Below are 27,847 nucleotides of genomic sequence, written 5' to 3'. Positions count from 1 at the left end.
TTTTGGGGAGTGTTATCGATGTGATGGTCCTTTGCCGGATACAGATCCGGTACGCTCCGGTAACACAGCACCATTAAGGTGCTAGCCCGACCATCTCGGGACCATGCTCCTTGCCATTTATTTCAAACTCAAAAAAAAGGTTAATGTATTTAACCAATTATAAATTAAATTATTTGAATCGTTTTTGCACATATTGTGCATACATATGTACATACACCGTGGTGTGATGGTAGCGTGCTCCGCCTACCACACCGGATGCCCTGGGTTCAAACCCCGGGCAAAGCAACATCAACATTTTTAGAAATAAGGTTTTTCAATTAGAAGAAAATTTTTCTAAGCGGGGTCGCCTCTCGGCAGTGTTTGGCAAGCGCTCCGGGTGTATTTCTGCCATGAAAAGCTCTCAGTGAAAACTCATCTGCCTTGCAGATGCCGTTCGGAGTCGGAATAAAATCATGTAGGTCCCATCCGGCCAATTTGTAGGGAAAATCAAGAGGAGCACGACGCAAATTGGAAGAGAAGCTCGGCCTTAGATCTCTTCGGAGGTTATCGTGCCTTACATTTATTTTATTTATTTATGTACATACATAAGAGGTACAATTAGGTTATTTTTTTCTAGAAATCCATTTAATATTTTATTATGAGCTGTAACTTGTATCAATTGATTAAAATAAGAATCCTATGTTTGCTTCTTGCAATTTAATACATAATAAATATGTAGATCAAAATAAAGATAGTACAATGCAAAATTAATGAGCTTACGAGTTGTTGTTGTTTTTGTTGTTGTTGTAGCGATAAGGACACTCTCCGATGGCCTTGGGGAGTGTTATCGAGTTGATAGACCTTTGCCGGGTGCAGATCCGGTACGTTCCAGTACCAAGCCCGGCCATCTCGAGAACGATTTGTTATGATCCCATGCGAACTTCTAGCCATCCCGCCTACCACCCCCTAGATCCATGAGGAGTTGGAGGTCGCAATGTATTGCGCTGGCAACCTGAAAGGGCTGCTCTGCACAGACCCCTTGAATCCGGTATTTAAGTCGCCTCTTACGACAGGCATACCTACCGCGGGTATATTCTAACCCCCTAGTCCGCTGAGGGGAGCTTACGAGTCACATTCTTCATTACAGCAATTCAGTTAAAAGTTCTATAACTTGCCCATCTACGTTATGCTCATCTTGTTCTTGAAAATCTTGAGACTCGGATTCATCTTGCTCTTGAAAAACATGTGTTGTTGCATTTTCAGCAACATGAAAACGTTTTACTGTCGCATTATCATCTCCTTGATATATTTCCACCTGTATTAGCTCAACAGGTTCTGCTTTTTTTTCTGTAACAACTGCTATCTCACCCTTGCGTGCGTGTATCTTTTTATGATTGCGCAATTTGTATGCCTGTCGAAAAGCTTTACCGCAAATATCGCAACTAAGAGTAAGCATATAATTAATAATAAGTTTACATAACAAAGATCACCCAGTTTAGTTAACTTACACATGCGGCCTTTCTCCAGTATGAATACTGAAACAATACAATATTAATTTGAATATACAAGCATTACAGAATTTGATATATGTAGCTATTTTTTATGGGAAATCAAAGGAATTGATCGCTGCTCGAAAAGTTTTGAAAAAATAAGCCCTTAGTCATGTAAAACCCGAGTTACTTTTGGACATCAGAGCATACAAAGTATCTATCGTTAGGGGCGTTTTTGTCGGAGTTAATTTTAAAATGTGTCAAAAGTACCAGTTTAGCCGTTCATGAGAAGCTAATTCTGAGTTAAAAGATAAACTTGCCGTTCTGATAGTTATTAGTCTTATAAAACCTAGTAATGAAGTCGGGACTAATTAGATAGCTCATTTAAATCAAAGAAACTTTAGAATCACATTAGAGAGAGCAATAACCCCCTTATTCATAAAAATTGCAAACGGTTTATAAAGCTTTTTAAAATGACATTTTAGTACAAATTTTCAATTATATGAGCTTTGTAAACCTATTTTATTTTTTATGAATAAGGGGGTAAAAGTTCAATTAATTAACTTGGACTTTATCGATTTTAAAACTAGATTCCATTTTATGTTTCTCGATTTGTGGTTCTCGTACATTAAAGATTAGATATTGTCATGTCTTTACCTAACGATGAAAAAAGCAGAAGATTGATAGTGAATAGGGAAATGTGTAATGTCTTTAAATAGGCCAACGATTTGCACGACACTACACATCTCTCATCATGTGAATCAGAAGGTACCTGACTTTTTACATTTCCACTTAAATGAGTACTAAATCGATACTTATCATTGGATATACTGCCTACTAGCGCTAACTTGAAAATATGCCAAAAAACGAATTAATAATTAATTACAACTTACAGATGATGTTTATTGCGTGTGGACATATCAGCAAATGCTGCAGGACAATACGTACATTTGTAGGGACGATTTCCGGTATGTGTATTCATGTGAACGGTCAATTGCTGCGTATAAGCGAAACGATGACCGCATATTCTACGTAAAATTATTAAAAATAACAAAAATATTAATAAAACATATGCAATAATTCATATGATTTTGTACTCCGTTTTCAAATACTTACTCGCAGTAGCGTGGCCTTATGCTTTTATGCTGTTTGAGGTGTTCGGTGAGAAGTCGCTGTGATGGATAGATATTAGGGCATATATAGCAAATATACGATGTTGGCTTTTTTTTTGGCTTAGGACCACGTTTTGAAGGCGACTTTTGCATTTTGTTGCATTGACTAACTGATGCTGCCGATTTAGATGTATTTGTCTTCTTTGGAGGTCTTCCCCTACGGGACTTATGTTCGCTTTTTCCTTTGATTTGAATATAGTCTCCATCATCGGAATATTGAAATTCATCATTGACTTCTTCAAGGTATTCAACGTCATCCGACACTTCTGAGCCAGGACGCTGTAGATAAATATTTACGTTATATATTTCAAACCACATCACCAAATCTTTAAACTTACATCGATATTATCGAATTCCTTAAATTCTTCTATATCATCATCTATTGGCACATAAATGTCCAATACTTCTTCTGTATCATCGTACTCTTGCGTGCTGTCGGAATCGTCAGGTTCTACTTTTAAATTTATCTCTTCCTCGTCAACCTCAACAGGTACAATGTCGTTACTTTCCTCAACTACAGCTGATTCAACCACAGCTGGCGCAATAAATTTACTGAGATGTTTGTGTGAGTGCTGGCATGTAACACGAAATGTATGCGCTACTCGTAAATATTTTAGGCATTTACCACATATTTTATTGGGATAATGGTCGAACCGTTGTATCTGGAATATAAACAAAAAGTTTGAATTAATAATCTATTAAGGCGTTGATATTGCCACTTTTGGCCACTCCCCGCGCTGTTTAAAAATACGTACTGGAACACCTCCACACTCCAATATCATTTGCGTCATATCTTTGTCGTCATCCTTATCGAAAATTGGGGTCATTACTTCCTCAGGTTGTTGCAAGCAAACCCGGCATACAATCCACTTTTCTGTTAAATTAGTCTTCATAATTAAGCTTTTATCATTTGCTGCTGAGCATTGTAAATCTGCTGAGTGCACAAATCATATGGTTTGTTTTTAATAAAATTTTACAATACGAGAACGCTGCAAAGATGCGCTGCCACTTTGCTTGTTTCATTCCATTGCACAGTGGTCGGTCTTATATAAAGTTTGTGGCCAAAAATACGTCCAGTAGAGATATCAACGTGAAACTTTGGTCATGGCTTTACAAATATGTCCGAATTATTTTTTCATAAAATTGGTGCAGGCGATACCTTTATACCGACCCACAAACACCCACTTTCACCGCATGCGTACAAAAAGTGATTAGATGTGGGGGGAAAAGTGGTAATATGTGTCTATCGCAAATACAATGTTTAAAAGAATTTAATAAAGAAATTAAACAAATGTTTACATTTGCATATCGTCGATTGGATAAAATAATGTCGTATGTTACATGTGAGCACATATAACATTCGACAATGATTTTTCAGGGTGAGGCTATCAGAAAACTGTCGCAAAACATAGTTAGTGGCAGAAAGTGGCAGCTGATATTAACAATTTCGAATTTTAAAACTTTGACTAATAATAAGATATAAGTCCCAACGTGAGGATCGTTGAGGAACCCAACTAAAACTTTATCTGAAATTTAAATATTTGTGCAAATAAACACTTATAAATGCACTGGTGAAACTTTAAATAACAAAAATCACAACAAGCTAAAAACACTAAAATTATTTCAAAATGAAGTAAATACCTTTGACTTTAACATTCATTTCTATTTATTTCAATACAATGATATTTTATATATTTTTAAATAGCTTAAAATTGCACTTTATTTTTAACTTGCTCACACTGCAAAAACCAACTAATACGATAACCTCACTTTTGAAGCTATCCTTAAAGAGTACAGTTCGAATACAACAACAACAAGCTATACCTTTTAATAGGCAGTTCTAATAAGAGATACTATACATTTGGTGATAAACTTTTCACTTTGATTTTTTTTATTTTTGGCCTATGGAACCGACCACTGTGCATTGTGATGTTCACAATAGTGTACATTGACTGTCAAGAAAACTCACGAATTTTTTAGCAATGAGTTTTCTTGTTCACAGTTTTGCTTTACAGTAGCTGTGTTTTTTTTTTTCACGTCTATATGCGTTTACGCTTAAACTTCATATGGACTGCTAAGCGACAAAATTTAAATACACCTCTGAAATTGCTACGCATAAAATTAGCACTACTAAATTTCAATACGCATTATACTCGGATGTAACTGAAATATGTGTCCATGTTTCACCCTCTGCACTAATTTCATGTATTCTATTCGCGTCCACTATCTATCACAATTGATTGAGCTATATGTTATGCACAGAAATACAACAGAGGGTTGTGTCTCCGCTTTTCGGTACACCCTGTAGCTGTAGCTAGTTGTTTAACCACTGCCGCTAGATGGGTCTCCTAAGCATTACCTAAGCGAGGATAGGCGCAAACGAAACGTATACGCGTGTAAAAAAACACGGATAGTATCACAATTTCAAAGTTTCTTGTGTACACTTTAAAACTCATAGATAGTGAATAGGCCCCCTGGATACTTTAACAGATTACACTCTCTCCTATCCAGCATCAACCCGGACATACATAATGTATGTCCTGCTTGCAATGTGTAGTAATTCTATACGACAGCATGACACTGCTAATACGCGTTCAAAAATATCGAGAGTGGTGTCAAAGCACGCGTATTGACCTCGACAACAATAATCCGAGGACGGAAAAGAAAAATTTTATCTCTGTCCGGAGATAGTTGCAGTTGAAGTTAGAGATTATCATGTGGTTGTTGTATTGTTGTACCCACAATAAAATGATGAACATAAGTGTTTTGTTGTTATATCGGCCTATTGATTTTAAGATCGTGTTTTGCCCCGATATAGTTTTGGTCTCCAAACCGATGTTTGACTCACCCTGGGTAAATATTTTTTTCGGAGGGACCCGCGGGTCATTTTTCGGTTTTTCGTTAATATCTTTTGAACGACTTAAAATTTTTATTTTCCGTCTTTGGATTATTAATACTGTCATTTGACACCTCTCTTTATATTTTCGGACGCGTATTAGCAGTGCCATGCTGTTGTTGTTATTGTTGTAGCGATAAGGTTGCTGTGATGGTCCTTTGCCGGATAGAAATCCGGCACGCTCCAGTAACACAGCACCATTAAGTTGCTAGCCCAACCATCTCGGGAACGATTTATGTGGCCATATTAAACCTTCAGGCCATACCCTCCCTCCCCACCCACAAGTTCCATGCTGTCGTATAGAATTACGCAATGTGTCCCCACATGACACCAATCATCTCTTTAAATGATGACAATTTGTGATCGGTCGCATCTATTGGATGATGCGAAGCAACAACAGCAACTACGCTTACTTGTGGATTCCCGTAAACCGGCAAAAATGTTTACACATCAAAAAATTTCGATAATTTTTTGTACGCACCTACCACAGAAGTTTTTTCCTCAACAAAGTATACGAATTTTTGATGAGTATATTTTTTGTAAGTATGTACATGGGACCGGCTTCTTTTAAAAAAAAAAAATGCAATGTTTTAAGAAGAAACGTCTATGGCGAGGAGTCACTCAAATAAAATTTTCAGTGCACCCTAATCTTTATATGGGGAGTAGAGATATACGCCGCCTATAAACGCCGCCGCCGTCGCCGATTTTCGTCGTTTTTCGCACGCCGCCGCCGGATGTCAAAAATATATACTGTTTAGGCCATTTATTGTTCATGTCGAAAATTGGATATGGTCGAAAGTGATATCAACGGATGCGCATCACTGCCAGTTATAAGAAACAAATTGCGAAATTTAACTCTTTCTGACTGTTCAAAAGTTATTTAAAAAACAGGCGCATTGTAAAGGTCTACTATGTACTAATGTCTAAGCTTTGGGCAGTTGAGGGCGAGCAGTTTAATAAGAGTTATAAATGCGTAATTTTATGTGCTTGTAAGCGTATGAGTCGTGGCACAGTGGCTGACATACCCGACCAAACGCCCGGGGTTGCGGGTTCAACTCCCAGCAAGCATTCATTTTTTTAAATTTATAAATTATTATTATTAATGGACTGTATTGAGTTTATGGGGTTTTTGATTTAATGTATTCCATTTATTGAGTTGGGTAGTTTTAGTGTTATTGGTGTATTTAAGTGATGGGAGGATGCATAGCATCAGTACACCTTTATTTATTTATTTTAAGGGATTCAGTTTATTAAGTTGGGTAGTTTTAGTGTTATTGGTGTGTTTAAGTCATGGGAGGATGCATAGCATCAGTACACCTTTTATTTATTTAATTTGGGGGCGAGCACTGGGGCTCTGAGGCTTCGCTCTACTGAGCCACCTCATCCTCTATTTGAAGAACCCTTTAAAATGTGATATGGAGGCGAGCACGGGACGGCTCTGAGGTATTGGCACCCCATTTTCTACAAGAAAAACCTCTATTTATTTAATTTGGGGCGAGCGTTGGGCACTCTGAGGTTTCGCTCTAATGAGCCACCTCATCTTCTATTTGAAGAACCCCTTCAAAGTGTGATATGGAGGCGAGCACTGGGCTCTGATGTATTAGCACACCATCCGAAGAACCTCTCTTTATTTAAAAAAAACTCAAACTGTGTCTTTAGAATATTTCACTAACCAGTTGAGAATTACAAGCACACTCAATGGCTACTGAAACAAACGAACGAAAAATGTTCATAGTTTAAGTCGCTTAAACAACTATGAACAGGCGCTTTCGACGTCAGCTTAAAAAAAGTTATATAATAAATTTTTATGCTCACTTTGCATATTTTTTTTTTCAAAAATTAAAAATGAACAATTAATTCAAATAAAATGACCCAAGGCGAAAATGTTTTAAATTGACCTCAAGAATAAGCGAAATCAGTGATGCAAAATCCTTTAGTAGGTTCTAAGGGCATAAACATTTCTTCGAAATAATTCTTACCTCATAATTAAGCTGAGGATATATCGTCCCCTTAGTATTAAAATAGCCTATAAATTTTTTGATGTTTTGAGAAAATGAATTTCAAACGTTTTGTCGAAGGTAGCTCTCACTCAAATCTCGTTATGTCTGTATATATTTATTATTTTCGACGTTTTTTTTAAGACTGTATAAAAATGAGTCTATTTTGTTAACTAACCAATTTTTATTATTATAATCATCCTTTTATTGAACAAAAAAGAGGTGTAAACTGCAGATACATCAGATAGGCTATTTTATTTTTTAATGTTTTCTATCAAGTTTCTGATACGTTATTTTATTTTGTATGGTATACACTATTTTATTGAAGAAATACACCAGAATAAAAAGTAAATTTAATATGAATTTTTATTACTATAAAACTATGTTTTAATTACAGTCAGATCGTAAATTATTAGCATGGTCTTTATCTATTGTCGCCTTCGTCCTCTTCTTCGAATCTGTCTGGTTCATCTAAACAATCGCGATTATTCCCTCCTTGTAAATTCAAAAAAAATGTCTGTGAGCCGAGGGGAATAACATTTTTTTTTGCATAAATCTTTGAGATCCTTCAATTTTTTGTCAGTCTTCGTTCCATTGTTCCTTGTATAACAATTGTCTCTTTTCAGTTTTTATTACTTGGAGAACCTTGATTTTAAGCCAATTTACCGATTCATTGTTGACATTTTTCTTCAAGTTATGGTTCAATTTTGAGAACGCCGTTTTGAGATCAATAATATCACTGTAGTTAAGCCTTTCTACAGCGCACGGATTTTTTCGTCTTGCCAGTCTAAGTATAGTTGGCCATTCTTCTGGTAAATATACACAAATATTTCTCTTAGCTCATTCTATAGCCGAAAGCATGGAATCTGCTTCCATTTGTGTGTGTCCACTTTGGAGATATTTAATCGTTATTGAATTAAAATGCAATGAATGAGTCATATGAAGCAATAATGTGGCATTTAATCTGGTTCTATTCTGTCCTCCACAGCAGTCTGAATACAGAATATCATCCGTTACTGATTCGGGTAATTTGTTCAGCATTTTTAATAAATTGGTTCCAATTTCCTCTGACCCACGGTGACCAGGGTTTTCATCCCACAGGAAACAATATCCAGCTCCACTAGCTAAATCGTAAAATGTATTGTTGTATGTGGCGAACTTTCGACTGTAATACAAAGTGCTTACATTGCTACATGGTGTCAATAGCACTGATTGTAAGTCAAAAGTAAATACTTTTATATTGCTGTTATTTTTAGATAACTCCTTGTCAGCATCTTTGTGGAGTCTTGCCTGGGCTTTATTTGCTAAGTGTTCATCATATGATATCTGTATTGAAGCCTTGTCCTCTGTATTTTTGAACATTTCGCATGTTGAGCATGTGTCCTTTTTTGGATGATGGAATGAGTAATTGTAATTATTACAAAATATGTGGCGATACATATGTTCTTTAACTGAGAGGTCTGGGTGGCGTTCTTTAAATAAGTTATACATTTTTGGAATTGTTAGGTCTGAGCTCAGATAAAGGCGTTGGGACTTTGCTCGAGTATAACAACTTTCTACTGCTGGAAATGACTATGTGCTCTTTAATAAGAGTTGCTATCTCCGCGTCTACTTTTCTTTGCATTCCGTGTTTACCCCTCATGTCAACAAATTCTCTTTTATTCTTTTTTTTTTTGCTAATACAGATATCGCGCAGTCTGACACGTGTAAAGTATTTAAAAAGAACTTTTTACAGACCTGTTTGTCATTTAAAAAGTATTTTAGAGTGTTCGACCGCCGTGATTCTCTCGTTAATGTCCTCTTGCACTTCTCCACTTTTATGTTATTACTAAGAAATATACTTTGCTTGCAGTAATCACCCAAACTCCAATAGTCTGCATTGATTTTCTTACGATCTTCTTCAGAGAAGTGTTCTGGACATTTGTGATGACAGCTGCAATCAGCGGGCTTCGGTAAACGTTCCTTAATTACTTTACCACTCTTTGTAACATAAGCATTTCCTTGACTTCTGTCACTCTTTCTTTTGTTCTGCATCCAAAGCTGGCTCTTACGCTATTGAATGCAACAAATCCATAATTGTAGGAGACATCTTCTTAAATTACCTTTTAATTAACTTGCCTTTTTTTCAATTCTACAATTTCATCATTGCTTTCTTCCGCGATTTCGCAGAGCACTTCATGTTGCTTTACCGAAGATTTTTCAATTTTCCCCTAGAGATTATCCTCCTCTTCATCCGTTTCTGGAATATAATAATCTGACGATCCTGCTGAAAAGTCTTCTCCATCCTCTTCGACATTTTCTGATATATTTGAATCCACTGGTTCCACAGATAATCCAACAGAGTTTGGAGCAAGTTTCACACATAGGGCTCCTGTTGATTCCGTCGCAAATTCTGTTGACAATTAATATACCTAAATATTCTTTCCTGCAATTTAAGATAACAGATACTCACCAGAGCTTGACAAATCCATGATTTAATGAATGATTGGGAACGAATGAACGACTCAATGATTATGAACGAGCGAATTTCAACAACGAACTGAAATCCTAAATTGCAAAATTATTGCTATTGCATTTACATACATGATAAAACAACGTAAGCATTGCATAGGCTACTTTTGCTTTTTGTAATTTTAAAGCAAATGTTAATTGTTCTGAGAATATAACGGCCTATAAGATTCATACAAATGAACAAATTGAAAATATTTGTTGAACAACAACGTATATCATTATATGTCATTTTAGGTGTTTCTGTCATGACAAAATTGATTTTTATACTCAGTTGAGCAGAGCTCACAGAGTATATTAACTTTGATTGGATAACGGTTGGTTGTTCATATATAAAGGAATCGAGATAGATATAGACTTCCATATATCAATAGCATCAGTATCGAAAAAAATTCGATTGAGCCATGCCCGTCCGTCCGTCCGTCTGTCCGTTAACACGATAACTTGAGTAAATTTTGAGGTATCTTGATGAAATTTGGTATGTAGGTTCCTGGGCACTCATCTCAGATCGCAATTTAAAATGAACGATATCGGACTATAACCATCACTTTTTCGATATCGAAAAATCGAAAAAGTGCGATAATTCATTACCAAATACGGATTAAGCGATAAAACTTGGTAGGTGAGTTGAACTTATGACGCAGAATAGAAAACTAGTAAAATTTTGGACAATGGGCGTGGCACCGCCCACTTTTAAAAGAAGGTAATTTAGAAGTTTTGCAAGCTTTAATTTGGCAGTCGTTGAAGATATCACGATGAAATTTGGCGGGAACGTTACTCTTATTACTATATGTATGCTTAATAAAAATTAGCAAAATCGGAGAACGACCACGCCCACTTTAAAAAAAAAATGACTTAAAGTCAAATTTTAAAAGAAAAGTTAATATCTTTACAGTATATAAGTAAATTATGTCAACATTCAACTCCAGTAATGATATGGTGCAACAAAATACAAAAATAAAAGAAATTTCAAAATGGGCGTTGCTCCGCCCTTTTTCATTTAATTTGTTTAGGATACTTTTAATGCCATAAGTCGAACAAAAATTTACCAATCCTTGTGAAATTTGGTAGAGGCTTAGATTCTAGGACGATAACTGTTTTCTGTGAAAAAGGGCGAAATCGGTTGAAGCCACGCCCAGTTTTTATACACAGTCGACCGTCTGCCCTTCCGCTCGGCCGTTAACACGATAACTTGAGCAAAAATCGATATATCTTTACTAAACTCAGTTCACGTACTTATCTGAACTCACTTTGTATTGGTGTAAAAAATGGCCGAAATCCGACTATGACCACGCCCACTTTTTCGAAATCGAAAATTACGAAAAATGAAAAAAATGCCATAATTAAATACCAAATACGAAAAACGGGATGAAACATGGTAGTTGTATTGGTCTATTGATGCAAAATATAACTTTAGAAAAAAACTTGGTGAAATGGGCGTGACACCTACCATTCTAAGTAGAAGAAAATGAAAAAGTTTTGCAGGGCGAAATCAAAAGCCCTTGGAATCTTGGAAGGAATACTGTTCGTGGTATTACATATATAAATAAATTAGCGGTACCCGACAGATGATGTTCTGGGTCACCCTGCTCCACATTTTGGTCGATATCTGGAAAATGCCTTCACATATACAACTACCACCACTCCCTTTTAAAACCCTCATTAATTCCTTTAATTTAATACCCATATCGTACAAACACATTCTAGAGTCACCCCTGGTCCACGTTTATGGCGATATCTCGAAAAGGCGTCCACATATAGAACTAAGGCCCACTCCCTTTTAAAATACTCATTAACACCTTTCATTTGATACCCATATCGTACAAAAAAATTCTAGAGTCACCCCTGGCCCACCTTTATGGTGATATCTCGAAAAAGCGTCCACCTATAGAACTAAGGCCCACTCCCTTTTAAAATACTCATTATTACCTTTCATTTGATACCCATATCGTACAAACACATTCTAGAGTCACCCCTGGTCCACCTTTATGGCGATATCTCGAAAAGGCGTCCAACTAAAGAACTAAGACCCACTCCCTTTTAAAATACTCATTAACACCTTTCATTTGATACCCATATCGTACAAACACATCCTAGAGTCACCCCTGGTCACGTTTATGGCGATATCTCGAAAAGGCGTCCACATATAGAACTAAGGCCCACTCCCTTTTAAAACACTCATTAACACCTTTCATTTGATACCCATATCGTACAAAAAAATTATAGAGTCACCCCTTAAGTCGCCTTTGTGCGTGACCGCTAAGGAGCCACAAATGATTTAGAGAAATTGTGTTCGCGACGATTATTAGGAGTTAACCCCAGGTGAAACTACGCTTTGCACGAGATATACAGACAAAAGTGTGACCATTTTATGTATCTCTATTTCTTTTCAGCAGACGCAGCAGTACCAGTTCCAAAGAGCTACTCCTGAAAATTGTTGAACGATCTGCGAGATTTTGAGGCAAAAACGTTGATTTCCTTAAATATGTACATACAAACATGTACATAAAGCAATTGAATGAACATTATTTTTTCATTATGTAAATGTATTTAGCCACTTATAAATTATTTGAATCGTTTTTGTACATATTGTACATACATACATACATACATCAGAGGTACAATTAGGTTATTTTTTCTATAAATCCATTTAATATTTTATAATGAGCTATAACTTGTATTAATTGATTAAAATATGAATCCTAAGTTTGCTTCTTGCAACTTAATACATAATAAATACATCAAAATAAAGGTGGTACAATACAAAATAACGGAGTTTACGAGTCACATTCTGCATTACAGCAATTCAATTAAAGTTCTACAACTTGCCCATCTACGTTATGCTCATCTTGTTCTTGAAAATCTCGAGATTCGGATTCATCTTGCTCTTGAAAAACATGTGTTGTTGCATTTTCAGCAACATGAAAACGTTGCAATGCCGCATTATCATCTTCTTGAAATGTTTCCACTTGTATTAGCTCAACAGGTTCTGCTTTTGTAACAACTGCTACCTCACCTTTGCGTACGTGTGTCTGTTTATGATTGCGCAATTTGTATGCTTGTTGAAAACCTTTACCGCAAATATCGCAACTAAGAGTAAGTATATAATTAACAAAAAGTTTACATAACAAAAATCAGACTAGTTCAAATAACTTACACATGTGGCTTTTCTCCAGTATGTATCATCTTGTGAAATTTTAAGGTGTTTGTATATGTGAAGGACTTACCACATACATCGCATACATATGGTCGTTCATTTGTATGAATACTGAAACAAAACAATATTCATGTGAATATACAAGCATTTGATATTTGTAGATATTTTTTTATAGGAAATTAAAAGAAGGGCTCGCTTCCCGAAATACTGAAAAATATGCCTTTATGCATGTAAAACCCGAGTTACTTTGGGACATCAGATCAAACAAAGTCTCTATCATTAAGGACGTTTTTGTCCGACTTAATTTTAAAATGTGTCAAAAGTAGCAGTTAGCCCTTCATGAGAAACTAAATCTGAGTTAAATCAAAAACTTGCCGTTCTGAAAGTGAGTCTAAATTCACTTGTAATGATATTGGTCGGGACTAATTAGATAGCTCATGTAAATCCAAGAATCACATTAGAGAGAACAATAACCCCTTATTCATAAAAATTATAAAAGGTTTATAAAGCTTTTTAAAATGTCATTTTAATACAAATTTGCAATTATATGAGCTTTGTAAACCTATTTTATTTTTTATAAGAAGCAAAACTTCAAATAATTAAGTAGAACTTTATCGATTTTAGAACTAGATTCATTTATTTTTCTCGATTTGTGGTTCTCGTACATTAAAGATTAGATATTGTCATGTCTTTTTGTGTTTGTGGTTTTCTTTTACCTAACGAAGAGAAAAGCAGAAGACTGATAGTAAATAGGGAAAGGTATAATGTCTTTAAATAGGCTAACGATTTGCACGACACTACCCTTTGCACCTACACATCTCTCATCATGTTAATCAGACTTTTTATATTGCCACTTAAATAAGTACTAAATCGATACTTAACTTTGGATATTCTGCCTACTAGCGCTATCTTGAAAATATGCCTAAAAACTTATTAATAATTAATTACAACTTACCGATGATGTTTATTGCGTGTGGAGAGATCAGCAAATGCTGCAGGACAATACATACATTTGTAGGGACGATTTCCGGTATGTGTATTCATGTGACGGGTCAACTGCTGCGTCTGAGCGAAACGATGACCACATATTCTACGTAAAATTATTAAAATAACAAAAATTTTAATAAAACATGTGCAACAGTTCATATGATTTTGAACTCCGTTTTCAAATACTTACTCGCACTCGTGTGGCCTGATACCTTTATGCAGTTTGATGTGTTCGGTGAGACGTCCCTGTGATGGATAGATATTGCCGCACATATCGCAAATATACGATGTTGGCTTAATTTTTTTCGGCTTAGGACCACGTTTTGAAGGCGACTTTTGCACTGTAATCCATTGACTACCTGATGCTGCCGATTCAGATTTGTTTGCATTCTTTGGAGGTCTTCCCCTACCAGACTTATGTTCGGTTTTTTCTTCTTTGATTTGAACATAGTCTTCATCATCGGAATATTGAAATTCATCATTGACTTCTTCAAGGTATTCAACGTCATCCGAGATTGCTGAGCCCGAACGCTGTAGATTATTATTTACGTTATATATTTCAAACCACATCACCAAATCTTTAAACTTACATCGATATTATCGAATTCCTTAAATTCTTCTATATCATCATCGATTGGCACATAAATGTCCAATACTTCTTCTGTATCATCGTATTCTTGCTTGATTTCGGAATCGTTCGGTTCTACTTTTAAATTTATCTCTTCCTCGTCAACCTCAATAGGTACAATGTCGTTACTTTCCTCAACTACAGTTGATTCAACCACAGCTGGCGCAATAAATCTACTGAGATGTTTGTGTGAGCGCTGGCATGTAACACGAAATTTATGTGCCACACGTAAATATTTTAGGCATTTACCACATATTTTATCTGGATAATGGTCGAACCGTTGTATCTGGAATATAAACAATTAAGAAGTTTGAATTAATAAGCTGTGTTAAAGCGTTGATATTGCCACTTCTGGCCACTCCGTGCGCGCTTTAAAAGTACATACTGGTACACCTCCACACTCCAATATCATTTGCGTCATATCTTTGTCGTCATCCTTATCGAAAATTGTGGTCATTACTTCCTCAGGTTGTTGCAAGCAAACCCGGCATACAATCCATTTTTCTGTTAAATTAGACTTCATAATTAAGTTTTGATTATGTGCTGCTGAGTGCACAAATCAAATGATTTGTTTTTAATAAAATTTTACAATACGAGAACGCTGCAAAGATGCGCTGCCAATTTGATTGTTTCACTTTCGACTCAAATGTCAGCAGCTGTCATTTTGTTCCATATTCAAATGGCTTTGGGTGCAGTTGGTAGCGCATTGTCAGGGTTGATTGTCATAGCACCAGAATTTTAGATTACATCCCTATTTTCATACGATAATTGATACAACGCTTGCTAGCGTATCGTAAAAAATCGGCTTTCATATTGCGATTTCCACACGCCCGATAGATGTACTTTTGTGAATGACAGCAGAGTTTTGTTTACAAATTATTGTGAATCTATGCGAAAAAGATAGCAAAACAAAACGCAAATACTAAAAATTCAATTGTCTTGTACGTAAAAGTGGCAAAAGTTTTTAAAATCCGTAATATTAACATGGTTTCTGTTACCTCTGTTGCCTTTTATCAAATATTGATTGAAGAATAAAGATGTTGCATGCGCGAACTTCAGTGGAAGGCACGGAGCTTCACAAAATTCTAGTAGGTTACTTCCACCACACCAAAAGTTTTAACACAATTTTTAACATAATTTAAGCACACAAAATACACTGATTGGAGTTTTAGAGAGTAAAAATTTAAATTATGAACAGATTAGCTGAATAACTTTAACAAAATCTGCTGTGGTAAGTGGTGAATGTGACCTACTAGATGTTTTGTGAAGCTTGCTTCACACTATTTTTCGTCCCTGCAACATCTTTATGCGGCAGTTACCCACGAACGTACGTAGAAAAAACGTGTCAGCTGACACGACCTATCTTATGAGTGTGCAATGTAAACGAAATCTCACCGACGTGCAACGCCCGTACGTACGTAGCCCGGAACGTAGAAATCAAAATAATTTTGATTTTTTTCGTAAGAACGTGTCAGCTGATCGCTCTCTCACTAGACAGAGTTGCCTAGTAAACTTTTGTGCGCTAATTTTTGACCGTTTGCAATTTTATGCAAAAACGCCTAAATAAAGTTTGAAAAATTGTGGAAATAATTCGAAATAATTATGTAAAAGTGCTGATTATAAATATTTAATCTATTTATACTTATTTAATATGTATTCCGGCCTTTTGCAATATCAAAAATTAAATTGGAAAAAGTTGATGTTTCCATAAGCATACATGCAAAATGGTCAATGGCAACAGTGCTTATCTGTAAACAATACACACACAAATATGTTATGTACATGTACACAGACGTACACATTGATTCCTACGGGCTTCAGAGTTCGGTCAAACGTGCTTCGTACGACAAACGTCTTTACGTACGGCACACGTCGGTGGGTAACTGCCGCATTATTCTTCAATCAGCTTTGCTTTTATGTAAGCTCAAATGAACAAATTGACGAAACTCGAATAAAGGCCATAGAAAGAAGAAAATTGAGAGATGCTTCCAATCTTCTTAAAATGAACTCTACACTGTAAGTACTTGACATACTAGAAGTAAAAAAATAAATTTCAGAGTATGTTCCAACAGAAGTAGAAGGCAGTTTGCGCGCCCGTAAAAATAGGTCATTCGTCCCAAATATTTTGAAGGGTTGTGCGACTTTAAGGTTTCTTGCCAGGGTGTTGCAACAGAGTGTTGGGAATGAGGCTTTATTTAGATTCGTTTGGACTTTTCATTTTATTTAAATAGCTCCCAACGTATCGTGCAAAAATTTATCAACAATAGCGAGCGTACAAAATTTAACAGCTGATACGATAGGTAGCGTATGACAATACCACGATAAACGCTAACTATCGGGTTTCACACGCTAGAATTTTTTTCATAATCGGTATAACAGATTGCAAGCGTTTATCGTGTATCGTATGAGTTCATAATAGGGGTGTAATGCTGAGTACTGTCGTTATAGGGTTGTAGTGTACGTTGAAATGCGATCCCGAAATATCGGGGCAGGTCTGGAACCACGATTAGCATCTGATAATATGAGTCTGTTAATACCGCAATCACGTACTGCGGTCACGTACTTAAGGAAGATTTCAGAAGAAAAATTTAAATGTCACTTAATTTGATTTATAGAATGCTTTTAAAAGCTAGGCTATTTATATTGCGTTGTTCATGATCTCTTTTGGAATACGAGGAGCACTTGGCAGTGTTGTGGCTATTCAGTAAGTGTGAGTTTTTCTATTTACATTTTTCTTTCATTCAAATTTTTTGAAAAAAAAGTGTACATTTTGAAACTCACACATCCTTATTCTAAGCTGGTAGCAACATTCATTTTACCGGTTACGAAAATGACGAACAAATTTTCGTATTCTGATTTCGGATAAGAACGCTTCCAGCAAAATAAGCCCCAGAGCGGTTTAGGGGGCTTAGGTATGTCCATCATCAGAGCCGACTAAAATACCAAATTGATACAAGGGATTGCCAGCGCAACATATAGCTTCTTCAACCCAATTGCCAACCTCACCTGCCAGTGGCAAATAATGTTTCATTAACAGACGAGGCTCTGGCGACCCTAAGTTCATCATGGAACTAGGGGGTGGGGAGGGCGGAAGGCCTAGAAGGTTTAATGTGGTCATATAAATCGTTCCCGAGATGGTCGGGCTAGTACCTTAATGGTGCTTTGTTACCGGAACGTACCGGATCTATATCCGGCAAAGGACCATCAATATCGATAACACTCCCCAAAGCCTTCGGGGAATGTCTTTACCCTTAATACAGCAACAACAACAACAACCAGCAAAATATACAGTGACGTCTCGTTACCACGAAAAATTGCACGTGTTTGCTAAATATTGATTTGAACAAAATAAGCAAAAAAAAACATGTATCCTTGTTAATAGCTGTGTTTTTTTTACATCTATAGACGTTTGCGCTTAAACTTTATATGGAATGCCAAGCGTCAAACTTTAAATACTCCTCTGAAATTGCTGCGCATAAAATTAGTACTACGTAGTACTAAATTTCAATACGCATTATACTCAAATGGAACTGAATTATGTGTCTATGTTTCACCTCTACAATAATTCCATGTATCGCCTCTTAAGATGGTGCGTGAACACAATTCATCGCAACTGATTCAGCTATATGTTATACATTATGGCCACCAGAGGTTTGTGTCTCCGCTTTTCCGTACACCATGTGCTGGAGCTAGTTATATAACGACTGTCTCTAGATAGGTCTCCTAAGCATTATCTAACCGAGGATAAGCGTTTTTTTACGCACAAACGTAAACGTATACACGTGTAAATAAAAACAAGTAAGAACGGGACTGTCTTCGGCTGTGCGACATAAGTAAGCAATCGGTGAAATTTGAAGCTTATAGCTGTTAAAATGGGGTAGAAATTGCGAAAAGTTTCTTATCTGAACAATCGGTTGTATGAGATATATACTATATATACAACCGATCTCTATGATTTTTTCAGACAATATATGCTATATACGTAAGCAATCGGTGAAATTTGAAGCTTATAGCTGTTAAAATGGGGTAGAAATTGAGAAAAGTTTCTTATCTGAACAATCGGTTGTATGAGATATATACTATATATACAACCGATCTCTATGATTTTTCAGACAACAATATATGCTATATACGTAAGCAATCGGTGAAATTTGAAGCTTATAGCTGTTAAAATGGGGTAGAAATTGCGAAAAGTTTCTTATCTGAACAATCGGTTGTATGAGATATATACTATTTATACAACTGAACTCTATGATTTTTTCAGACAACAATATATGCTATATTCGTAAGCAATCGGTGAAATTTGAAGCTTATAGCTGTTAAAATGGGGTAGAAATTGCGAAAAGTTTCTTTTCTGAACAATCGGTTGTATGAGATATATACTATATATACAACCGATCTCTATGATTTTTTCAGACAACAATATATGCTATATACGTAAGCAATCGGTGAAATTTGAAGCTTATAGCTGTTAAAATGGGGTAGAAATTGCGAAAAGTTTCTTATCTGAACAATCGGTTGTATGAGATATATACTATATATACAACCGATCTCTATGATTTTTTCAGGCAACAATATATGCTATATACGTAAGCAATCGGTGAAATTTGAAGCTTACAGCTGTTAAAATGGGGTAGAAATTGCGAAAAGTTTCTTATCTGAACAATCGGTTGTATGAGATATATACTATATATACAACCGATCTCTATGATTTTTTCAGACAACAATATATGCTATATACGTAAGCAATCGGTGAAATTTGAAGCTTATAGCTGTTAAAATGGGGTAGAAATTGCGAAAAGTTTCTTGTCTGAACAATCGGTTGTATGAGATATATACTATATATACAACCGATCTCTATGATTTTTTCAGACAACAATATATGCTATATACGTAAGTATTCGGTGAAATTTGAAGCTTCTAGTTGTTAAAATGGGGCTAAAATTTGCGAAAATATATATATATATATATATACTATATATACCACCATATATATACTATATATACCACCGATCTTTATGATTTTTTCAGACAACAATACATGCTATATACATAAGCATTCGTTGAAATTTGAAGTCTCTAGCTCTTAAAATAGGCCAGTTATTACGAAAAGTTCCTTATCTGAACAATCGGTTGTGGGGGATATATACTATATATACGACCGATCTCATCAATTTTTTCAGGCAACAATATGTGGAATATGCGAAAGTATATGGTGAAGTTTGAAGCTTCAATCTGTTAAATTGGGTAAGATATTACAATAATCCTCTTTTTCTGAAAAATCGGTTGTATGGAGGATATATGCTATTGTGGTCCGATCCGGTCGGTTCCGACAAATGTCTAATCGGACACCCAAATACACCCGCTCACCAAATTTTATCAAGATATCTCAAAAATTGAGGGACTAGTTTGCATACAAACAGACAGACGGACAGACGGACATGGCTAAATCAACTCAGCTCTTCAACCTGATTATTTCGGTATACTTAATGGTGGGTCTATCTATCTTCCTTTAAGGACTTACAATTTTCGGTTTCGTGACGAAATTAATATACCATTTCATTTTCATGAAAGGTATAAAAACACGGCGAATACTTCACTCGCTCTGCGTGTTTATTCGGTTGACATTTAAAAGTGTTGGTTATGATTACAATTTTTGTTCTTCAGCCCGGCTTTTCAGTACAAGTTCAACTCAGTTTGTCAGTTAAACTGGGCTTAAACTTATCCTAAAATATTTCAGACTTTTTTAACTGAAGTTTAAGCTGAGTTTAAGCGGCCAATGGTTGTCAACTTTTACTTATGTGTGGTTCTCTAACTAGACTCAAATGTAAGATTCCAATACTAAATTTTTTTCACGGAAATTAATTCAAGCATGTACAACTTATTTTTACGTAATAGCGGTTCTTTACTGCTTCAACCAGGTGTTTATTTCTCACAATAAACACCCTTCAAAAAACGCGAGTACTCTATAAATAATGTTAAGAATACTCCTTTGGGAGTATACGACTGCTCCAAATCTAATCTGTATTCATACAAAAAGTGTGCTCCAATTAACATTGCGATGTCCTAGGAGAGGAGTAGGTGATCCCACTCTCGCTTTGTTTGTGAGTATTCCATAGAGTACATACGTGAGAGTACTTTCCAAAGTACTTTCACTGTAGTACTCCATGGAGCACCCACAGGGGATCATATGCCAAAGTACTAAAGAGGAATTGTGTCGGAAAGAATTATCGAAGTGAATTTAATTTAAAATGAAAGTAAATGAAGAGGGGCAATACAACTTTTATATTTTATACTACGAATATTCTTATGTTATTTAGCATTTGCGTGAATAAAGAAACTAATATTTCTCTATACATACTATAGTACCAGTGCGCTGTTGCATTTTATCAGAATTACCAAAGTAAAATTTTAATATTAGTTATTTGCATGCCATATTATACTTTTGGCAACTCTGTTCGATCGTCATCGTGTCGTGATCATTGTCGTTAAAAAACGAGCAATGATCGGCTGATGGTGGTCCGCAAAGGCACTGCAAAGGAGTATTGTTAGAGTACTCCAACATGAAGAAAATGGAACACGTAAACCAACAATTTTTGCAGGGCAGCTGTTGGTTTTGGTGGTACCACCTCGGAGACTTTTTTCAACCCATCTCAACTTCATATCTAGTGTAGGATATAAACTGGAGCAATGTGTTCGATATTCATTTGATAGCTATACATTTCTCAAAATATCTCAAACTCGGAAAATAATTTGATATGGCTGGTTTTTGATGCCAACCATTTTTCCTTAGAAAAGGGAAATACTCACGCTGCTGGGCATGCAGCTCAATGTGCACACCCGCACCCCCACACACAATAAATTTAGTTTCTTTTATGTTTGGTTAGATTTAGTTCGTCTTTATTAAAATAAATTTCATTTGTTCTTGTTTAAGTATTAATTTAATAAACGTTCATTGTTTGTGTTTCACATCACACTTTTGGTTATGATAAATGTTTGTTTTGTTCTTATTTTAGTAAATTTAGTTTAAGACTCTACACTTTAAAATCTTTACTTTAATTTCCTTCACTAGTTAGGTTTTACGACCGAGCACTCCAACATGTCAAAACGAATTCAATTCGGTTCGTTTATCCCCCACGCTCAGCGGCCATCATTTTTCATCGCTGAATCTTATTACCCCTGCTGAGTGCAATTGGCATTGCTTTTCAGCAACAGCTGACGGCGATGCCACTTGCACGCAGGAATGCATTTTGTTGCGTGCGTTTTGTTGCGTGCGTTTTGTTGCGTCAAGGCGGGTAACGCTGTGCGGTTATACCACCCTTCCTTAGAAAAAGAAGAATCTGACAAGTTGATCAGATTTGTCATATTCTTCTTGTTCTCTGACTTTCAAATTGTTTTGGTTGAATGAATGTATGATATTAGGGTGTTCCTCCCCTTTTTTCTCATTCGTTCAATCAGAACAATTTTTTCCTTTCACATATGAAATTTAGTTAATATTAATTTAATTACTTACATGTAATTTGTTTTCTAATTTCTATTGCACTAAATTAATGTATTATATATTTATTACAAATAATGCGGGCATATTAATTTTTGGTTTTATTTACATGCAAATTGAAAAAATTTTTTTTTTTTTTGTATATTAATATTAATATAAATTTTAATTTGATATTTCATGCTTTAATAACAAAGTAATGAAAATTTACAATTAGTTACAAGCTAGTTTGTAAATTTGTATGAGAAAAAATTTTTAATTTACCTTAATGATTCGGTTTTTGTGAACGGTTTTTTCCTTTTTATTTACTTCATCAAAAACCGTAACATTAACTCCATCAATTTTTGTGACTATATATGGTCCTTGGTAAATGCTTTCATGCTTATTTCTAGGTTCTTTTTGTATTACTACCTTATCGTTTATATTAATAGCTAACGGACGCGCCCTCTTATCATAAAGATCCTTATTTTTAACTTTATGTTTATTAATTAAATCTTTTGCTAATTTATGCGTTTTTTGTAGTCTATATTTTACTTCTTTTGCATAACTTTCAACATTGTAAATTGGATCGATTTGTTCCTTTTGAACTTCATTTGGTAAGGTAACATTTCTACCGAATACTAATTCGTATGGAGTGAATCCATTATCAAAAACTGTACTAGGAGTTGTATTATGCAAAAATGTAAAATATTTCAAATAAACGTCCCATTCGGGGAAGTTATCATTTAGAAAAGCTCGTAAATATTCATTAAACACCCGATGATTTCTTTCAATTGTACCTAGGGTTTCATGATGGTAAGCTGTAGAAAAATTATGTTCGATTTTTAGGAGTTTGGTTAATTCAGAGAAAATTTCGTTTTTATATTCGGTTCCTAAATCGGTTTTAATTGATTTCATTATGCCATAAATGAGGATGAAGCTTTCAAAAATGGCTGTTGCAATTGTTTTTGCTGTCTTATCAGGGACTGATATGGTAACAAGGTATTTGCTAAAGTCGCACATAATGGTAACCGCGAACCTATTCCCATTATTCGACTCAGGCAAAGGTCCTATTGTATCTACAACTACGACATCGAAAGGTTTGCAGGGTGTTGGTGTAAGCACTAAATTTTCTTTGGTTTTTGGCTTGACTTTATTCAAAAGGCATTTTTTGCAATTTTTGACGTATGTGGCAATATCACGGGTCATACCTTTCCAATAATATTTCGTACGTATTTTTGCGTAAAGCTTTTTATTTCCGCAGTGACCTCCTGATATCGGGTCATTGTGGTAAATTTCCATTAATTTAAGTTTCTTGTCGTTGTCTGTAACTGTTTCGACAGGTTCTATTAATAGTATTTTTAAATTTTTTAGAATTGAATTTCCTGTATTTTTAAAATTTGAAATAGAAAAATATTTAAATAACTGATCATCTTTTTGCCATTCTACTTTCTTAACGTTGTGTTTACCAGCTTCTTTTTCAAGCTTCAAAAGTAATTCATCTAATTGCATTATTTTGTTAGTACACACAATATTAAGTAACTCGAGTTTTTTATGTTTTAAATGCGCATATATTTTTAAATTGATTTTATCATTATCGTTGTCATGACATATTTGGCTTTTTATCCTATGGATTTTCTTGGAAAAATTATATGAAAACTTGTCGACTACCTGTAATTTGACATTTTCTTCGTTTACGTCTTCAGCCGATTGTTGTAATTGTTCGTGACGTTTCGTCATAGACCTCGTCTGTGCTGCTAAAATTTGATTATTGGACTTTTTAAGTTCTTGAATTGAAATTCGCGATAATGCGTCTGCACCTACGTTAGATTTTCCTTTAATATATTCAATGGTAAAATTATATTCGGACAATTCCAAACGAATTCTGGAAAGTTTCGACGACGGATCTTTCATATTAAATAGATAAACTAGTGGACGATGATCTGATTTAACTTTGAAGTGAGTGCCATAAATATATGGACGAAATTGCTTTATTGCAAAATATATTGCCAAAAGTTCTAATTCTATTATTGCTTTATTTTGTTCTGATTTGCTAAAGGATTTTGAAGCAAAACAAATTGGCAAGTCGTTACCGTTATGATTTTGACTCAGTATCGCACCACACCCTAACTTTGAAGCATCAACCGTAATTAAAAATTCGTTGGTGAAATCTGGATATTGTAAAAGTTTTGGAGAAATCAGACTTTTTCTTAGTTTTTCGAAAGCTAACTCACATGCCGTATCCCAATTAAATTCAACCTTCTTTCTACTTAAACGATTCAGTGGAGCTGCTAAAGAAGCGAAATTTGGGATAAATCTCCTATAATAATTTGCAAATGCCACGAATCTTCGGACAGCATCTTTATCGCGTGGCTTAGGATACCTTTTAATTGCTTCAATTTTTGAATCGTCTGGTAGCAAACCATTTGCTGAGCATTTATGCCCTAAGAAAGTTACTTCAGGTCTAAGAAAATTACACTTTTTTGGGTTAAGTCGCAAGTTGAACTTCCTACAGGTTTCGAAAACTTTTTTTAGATTATTGAGATGATGTGCTTCGCTACATCCAATTACTATTATATCGTCTACATACATAAAGGCTTGGTTGGGTGAAATACCAGAAAATGCAATTGACATCATTCTTGAAGATGAATTTGGAGCTACGTTTAGACCAAATGGTAAAACCTTCCATCGAAAAGCTCCGCGGTCAGTACTAAAAGATGTTATGTCTCTTGAATCTTTGTGAAGTGGGATTTGGTGAAAACCCGAAAAAAGATCTAATGTAGAAAAGAATTTCGCACGGCCAAGGTTATCTAAAATATCGTCTACACGTGCCAAAGGAAATTTATCGGCAATTAACTTTTTATTTACAGCCCTAAAGTCTACGCACATTCTATACGATTTTTGGCCATTTAGGTCTTTTTTCGGTACCAAAATCAAGGGACTATTATAATTCGAACAACTATTTTCAATCAGATCGTTTTCCAATAATTTATTAACTTGTTTATTGATTTCTTCACGTTGAGAATACGGTAGGCGGTAATTTTTAATGTATACTGGCGTCGTATCGTTTAGTCTTAGTTTTTGTTCATAAAAATTGTTGATTGTCATCTTATCATTGTCTAGCGCAAAAATATCGGAATATTGTAAACATAAGTTAATAAGTTTGTTTTCAGCATAATTAGGTATTTGTTTTTCTAAAATGCTTTTAAGTTCTTTAATACGACTATCTTGCTTTACTGGATTATTAATTTTATAAACGTGATAATTAGAAAGTTTTTCGGTTTGAATGTTGTGGTTGTTTACGTATTTGACGCTATTTGTGGTGTTTATTACTTTAATGATCGGATTACTGGAATCAACTATACATTTCGCTGTGAAAACACCGTCGGAAATCTCTTGAGAATCCACGAAAAGTGGTTCTGAGTCTTTTTTTAAAGCGAAAATTCTATAAACTTCGCAACGAGGTGGAATAACAAATGTATCGCTTTCCATTCCGTGATGGATGGGAAGTGCGATCTTTTCATTGCCTATCCAGAAGGAAATGCAATTTGTTGCATAGCTGATATCGCATTTATTTGTTTTTAGGAAATCCTTACCAAGTATTCCATCTGATGGAATGTTGAAATCATTGTCTACCACATGCAACGTATGTTTGATATAAAAATTTGAAAAGTGTAAGTTAGTTGTAAAAGTACCTAATGTAGAAACTGTATCTGTAGTTACTCCAGTAATATTAATTGTATCATTGTTATTAATTGACAAATTTTTATTAAGAGAGGAAATTTTAATTAACGAAATGTCGGCTTGTGTATCGACTAGAAATGTACAAAATTTGTTAGAGCCAGTAATATTTATTTGTATAAAATCGGAATAATTTAAGTTAAGACAATAAATGTTTTTTGAAGAAAAATTGTGAGCTGAATCAGTTAGTAATTTGTCTCGTCCTCCCTCAGTGTTCGCTCCTGAGGGGCTTCCCTGTTTAAAGCCCGAACGTTTGCATTTCTAGCTCTATTATTGGAAGTGTTAGAACCGTTGTTATTGCTAGTACGACTATTGTTGCTATTATTATTATTATTATTAGGCTGATTCCTATTTCCGCCGCTGGAACGGAAATTTTGCCTTTGATTGCCGCGATTGAAGTTGTTGCCATAGTTACTGTTACTAAAGGATGGTCTATTTTGTCTATAGTTGTTAAAGTTACGATTTTGATTTTGAAAATTTCGACCTCGGTTATTATTTTGAAAATTTCTAAAATTGTTATTGTTCCGCGCCCTAAATGCTAAAACTTGACGTTCTTTTACTTCATTTGATTGCTCTACAATCAGTTTGGCTACTACGTCCTTGGAATCAGAAAAATTGGTTGAAGCAAGGATTGATTTTACTAAACTGGTTTTTGCGTTCAATCGGCAAACGTTAACTGTTTGCTCGATGGCCATTTCACGGGCTTTGGTCTGAGTAATCCCTTCGATAATGAGCGAACGCTCTAAAGCATCAGACAATTCCTCAACGCGTTTTGCAAAATCGGTGTAATTATTATTATTAACTTGCAAAGCTGCGAATTTTCCGGCCACAACTTTGGAGTTGTCGGGTTTTATACGGTTACGTAGTGCTATTTTTATATCGTTAACTGAAAGTACTTGAGTTGGTATCGCTTCTCGAGCTTTACCATCGAGTTTGGATTTAATATATGAAATACAAATGCTAGTTAAATTTTCGTCGACAAATTGTTCGATTAACTCAATTTTAGTAATGAAAGATTCGAGACCTAGGGGCTCACCGCTATAATTTTCACGCATAATACCAGCACATATGCCGATAAACGTTCTTTTTTCTTCAGGAGTCGCCATATTTGTATCGGAATTAGGAGGATTTGAAATATTAGTTTCGGGCAATTCCTCAAATCCGTGAAATTCTCCGGACAAAGAAAGTCTAACAACAAGGTTTTTGATTGTATTGGGCGAATATGTGGTTGAGCCTTCGGAAACTGGGCTTTTAAAATTGAGATTTTCGGAATCGGAACTTGGAATTGGAATCTGAATTTTTGGAATTTTCGGAATTTTCGGAATCTGAGTTTTGTTCTGAAATTCTAGGAACCACTTTTTGATTTCTAAGGAACATATGTAGTAGGAAGCAAAGGAAGAAATATTTAAATTGATTAAAGTCGAATTTGTAGAAATTGCTTACGAAAATTTAACAGAAGTTGAAATTGAATTGAATGTTGATGTAATATTGAAAGAATTATTCGGTAATTTAATTAGAGACTGAATATTTAATGATAAATTGAATGTGTATTGAAGTAATTTAATTTAATTGCTTTTAAAGGAAAATATTTTAATTTGATAAAAGGACTTGGCTGTTGATAACGGACGCACCGCTTTATTAAAAAGATCTCAATGTGTTTGTGTAATAACGGACGCACCGTTTTTATTAAAATTGTATGGTTTTATTTTTATAGATACGGGCGCACCGCATCTTTCAAAATTTGTATTACGAATATCCTCGGACGCACCGGGATTAAAAAAAAATTTACATTGGTTGTTTACGGGACCACCGTTTACG

The 27,847-nt window shown here is 35.1% G+C and overlaps 2 protein-coding genes and 1 pseudogene across 5 annotated transcripts in view; all 3 read right to left on the bottom strand.

Annotated features, from left to right (window-relative positions):
• The window catches only part of LOC137253070 (zinc finger protein 287-like), a 37,399-nt gene extending 33,813 nt beyond the window's left edge, over positions 1 to 3,586 (bottom strand). For 2 of the 3 annotated variants that reach the window (XR_010953716.1, XR_010953712.1), the window contains exons 1-6: positions 3,397 to 3,586; positions 2,980 to 3,303; positions 2,586 to 2,920; positions 2,363 to 2,497; positions 1,488 to 1,514; positions 760 to 1,421 (exon numbers count right to left, since the gene is read on the bottom strand). Coding sequence is in view for 1 of the 3 variants with exons in the window: in XM_067789392.1 (XP_067645493.1) it covers positions 1,121 to 1,421; positions 1,488 to 1,514; positions 2,363 to 2,497; positions 2,586 to 2,920; positions 2,980 to 3,303; positions 3,397 to 3,534 (1,260 nt within the window). In the remaining 2 variants the exon portion in view is untranslated. Of the gene's footprint in view, positions 1 to 602; positions 1,422 to 1,487; positions 1,515 to 2,362; positions 2,498 to 2,585; positions 2,921 to 2,979; positions 3,304 to 3,396 lie in introns of those variants that run through there. The other variant, XM_067789392.1, reaches the window with a different exon arrangement.
• A 4,372-nt stretch (positions 3,587 to 7,958) lies between these two features.
• Positions 7,959 to 9,568, bottom strand: LOC137236558 (uncharacterized; annotated as a pseudogene).
• Positions 9,569 to 12,554: 2,986 nt separating this feature from the next.
• On the bottom strand, positions 12,555 to 25,789 carry idc (identity crisis). 2 transcript variants are annotated; one of them, XM_067789361.1, is made up of 7 exons: positions 15,813 to 15,975; positions 15,200 to 15,701; positions 14,777 to 15,100; positions 14,377 to 14,717; positions 14,155 to 14,289; positions 13,200 to 13,310; positions 12,555 to 13,132 (listed from the first exon to the last, which is right to left on the bottom strand). In XM_067789361.1, exons 2-7 carry the CDS (start codon positions 15,335 to 15,337, stop codon positions 12,853 to 12,855), a joined length of 1,329 nt encoding a protein of 442 aa, XP_067645462.1. In that variant the 5' UTR covers positions 15,338 to 15,701; positions 15,813 to 15,975; the 3' UTR covers positions 12,555 to 12,852. The 2 variants fall into 2 exon arrangements, 1 of the variants encoding a protein (XP_067645462.1); XR_010953697.1 differs by lacking the exons at positions 12,555 to 13,132; positions 13,200 to 13,310; positions 14,155 to 14,289; ... (1 more) ...; positions 14,777 to 15,100; positions 15,813 to 15,975 and adding an exon at positions 21,625 to 25,789 and having other exon boundaries at positions 15,351 to 15,701.
• Positions 25,790 to 27,847: the final 2,058 nt, after the last annotated feature.

Source organism: Eurosta solidaginis, chromosome 1 (genome assembly GCF_040869045.1).
Source record: "Eurosta solidaginis isolate ZX-2024a chromosome 1, ASM4086904v1, whole genome shotgun sequence".
Taxonomy (NCBI): domain Eukaryota; kingdom Metazoa; phylum Arthropoda; class Insecta; order Diptera; family Tephritidae; genus Eurosta; species Eurosta solidaginis.
Note: the sequence above shows the minus strand (reverse complement) of the source record. Positions and strands in the feature narration are given on the sequence as shown.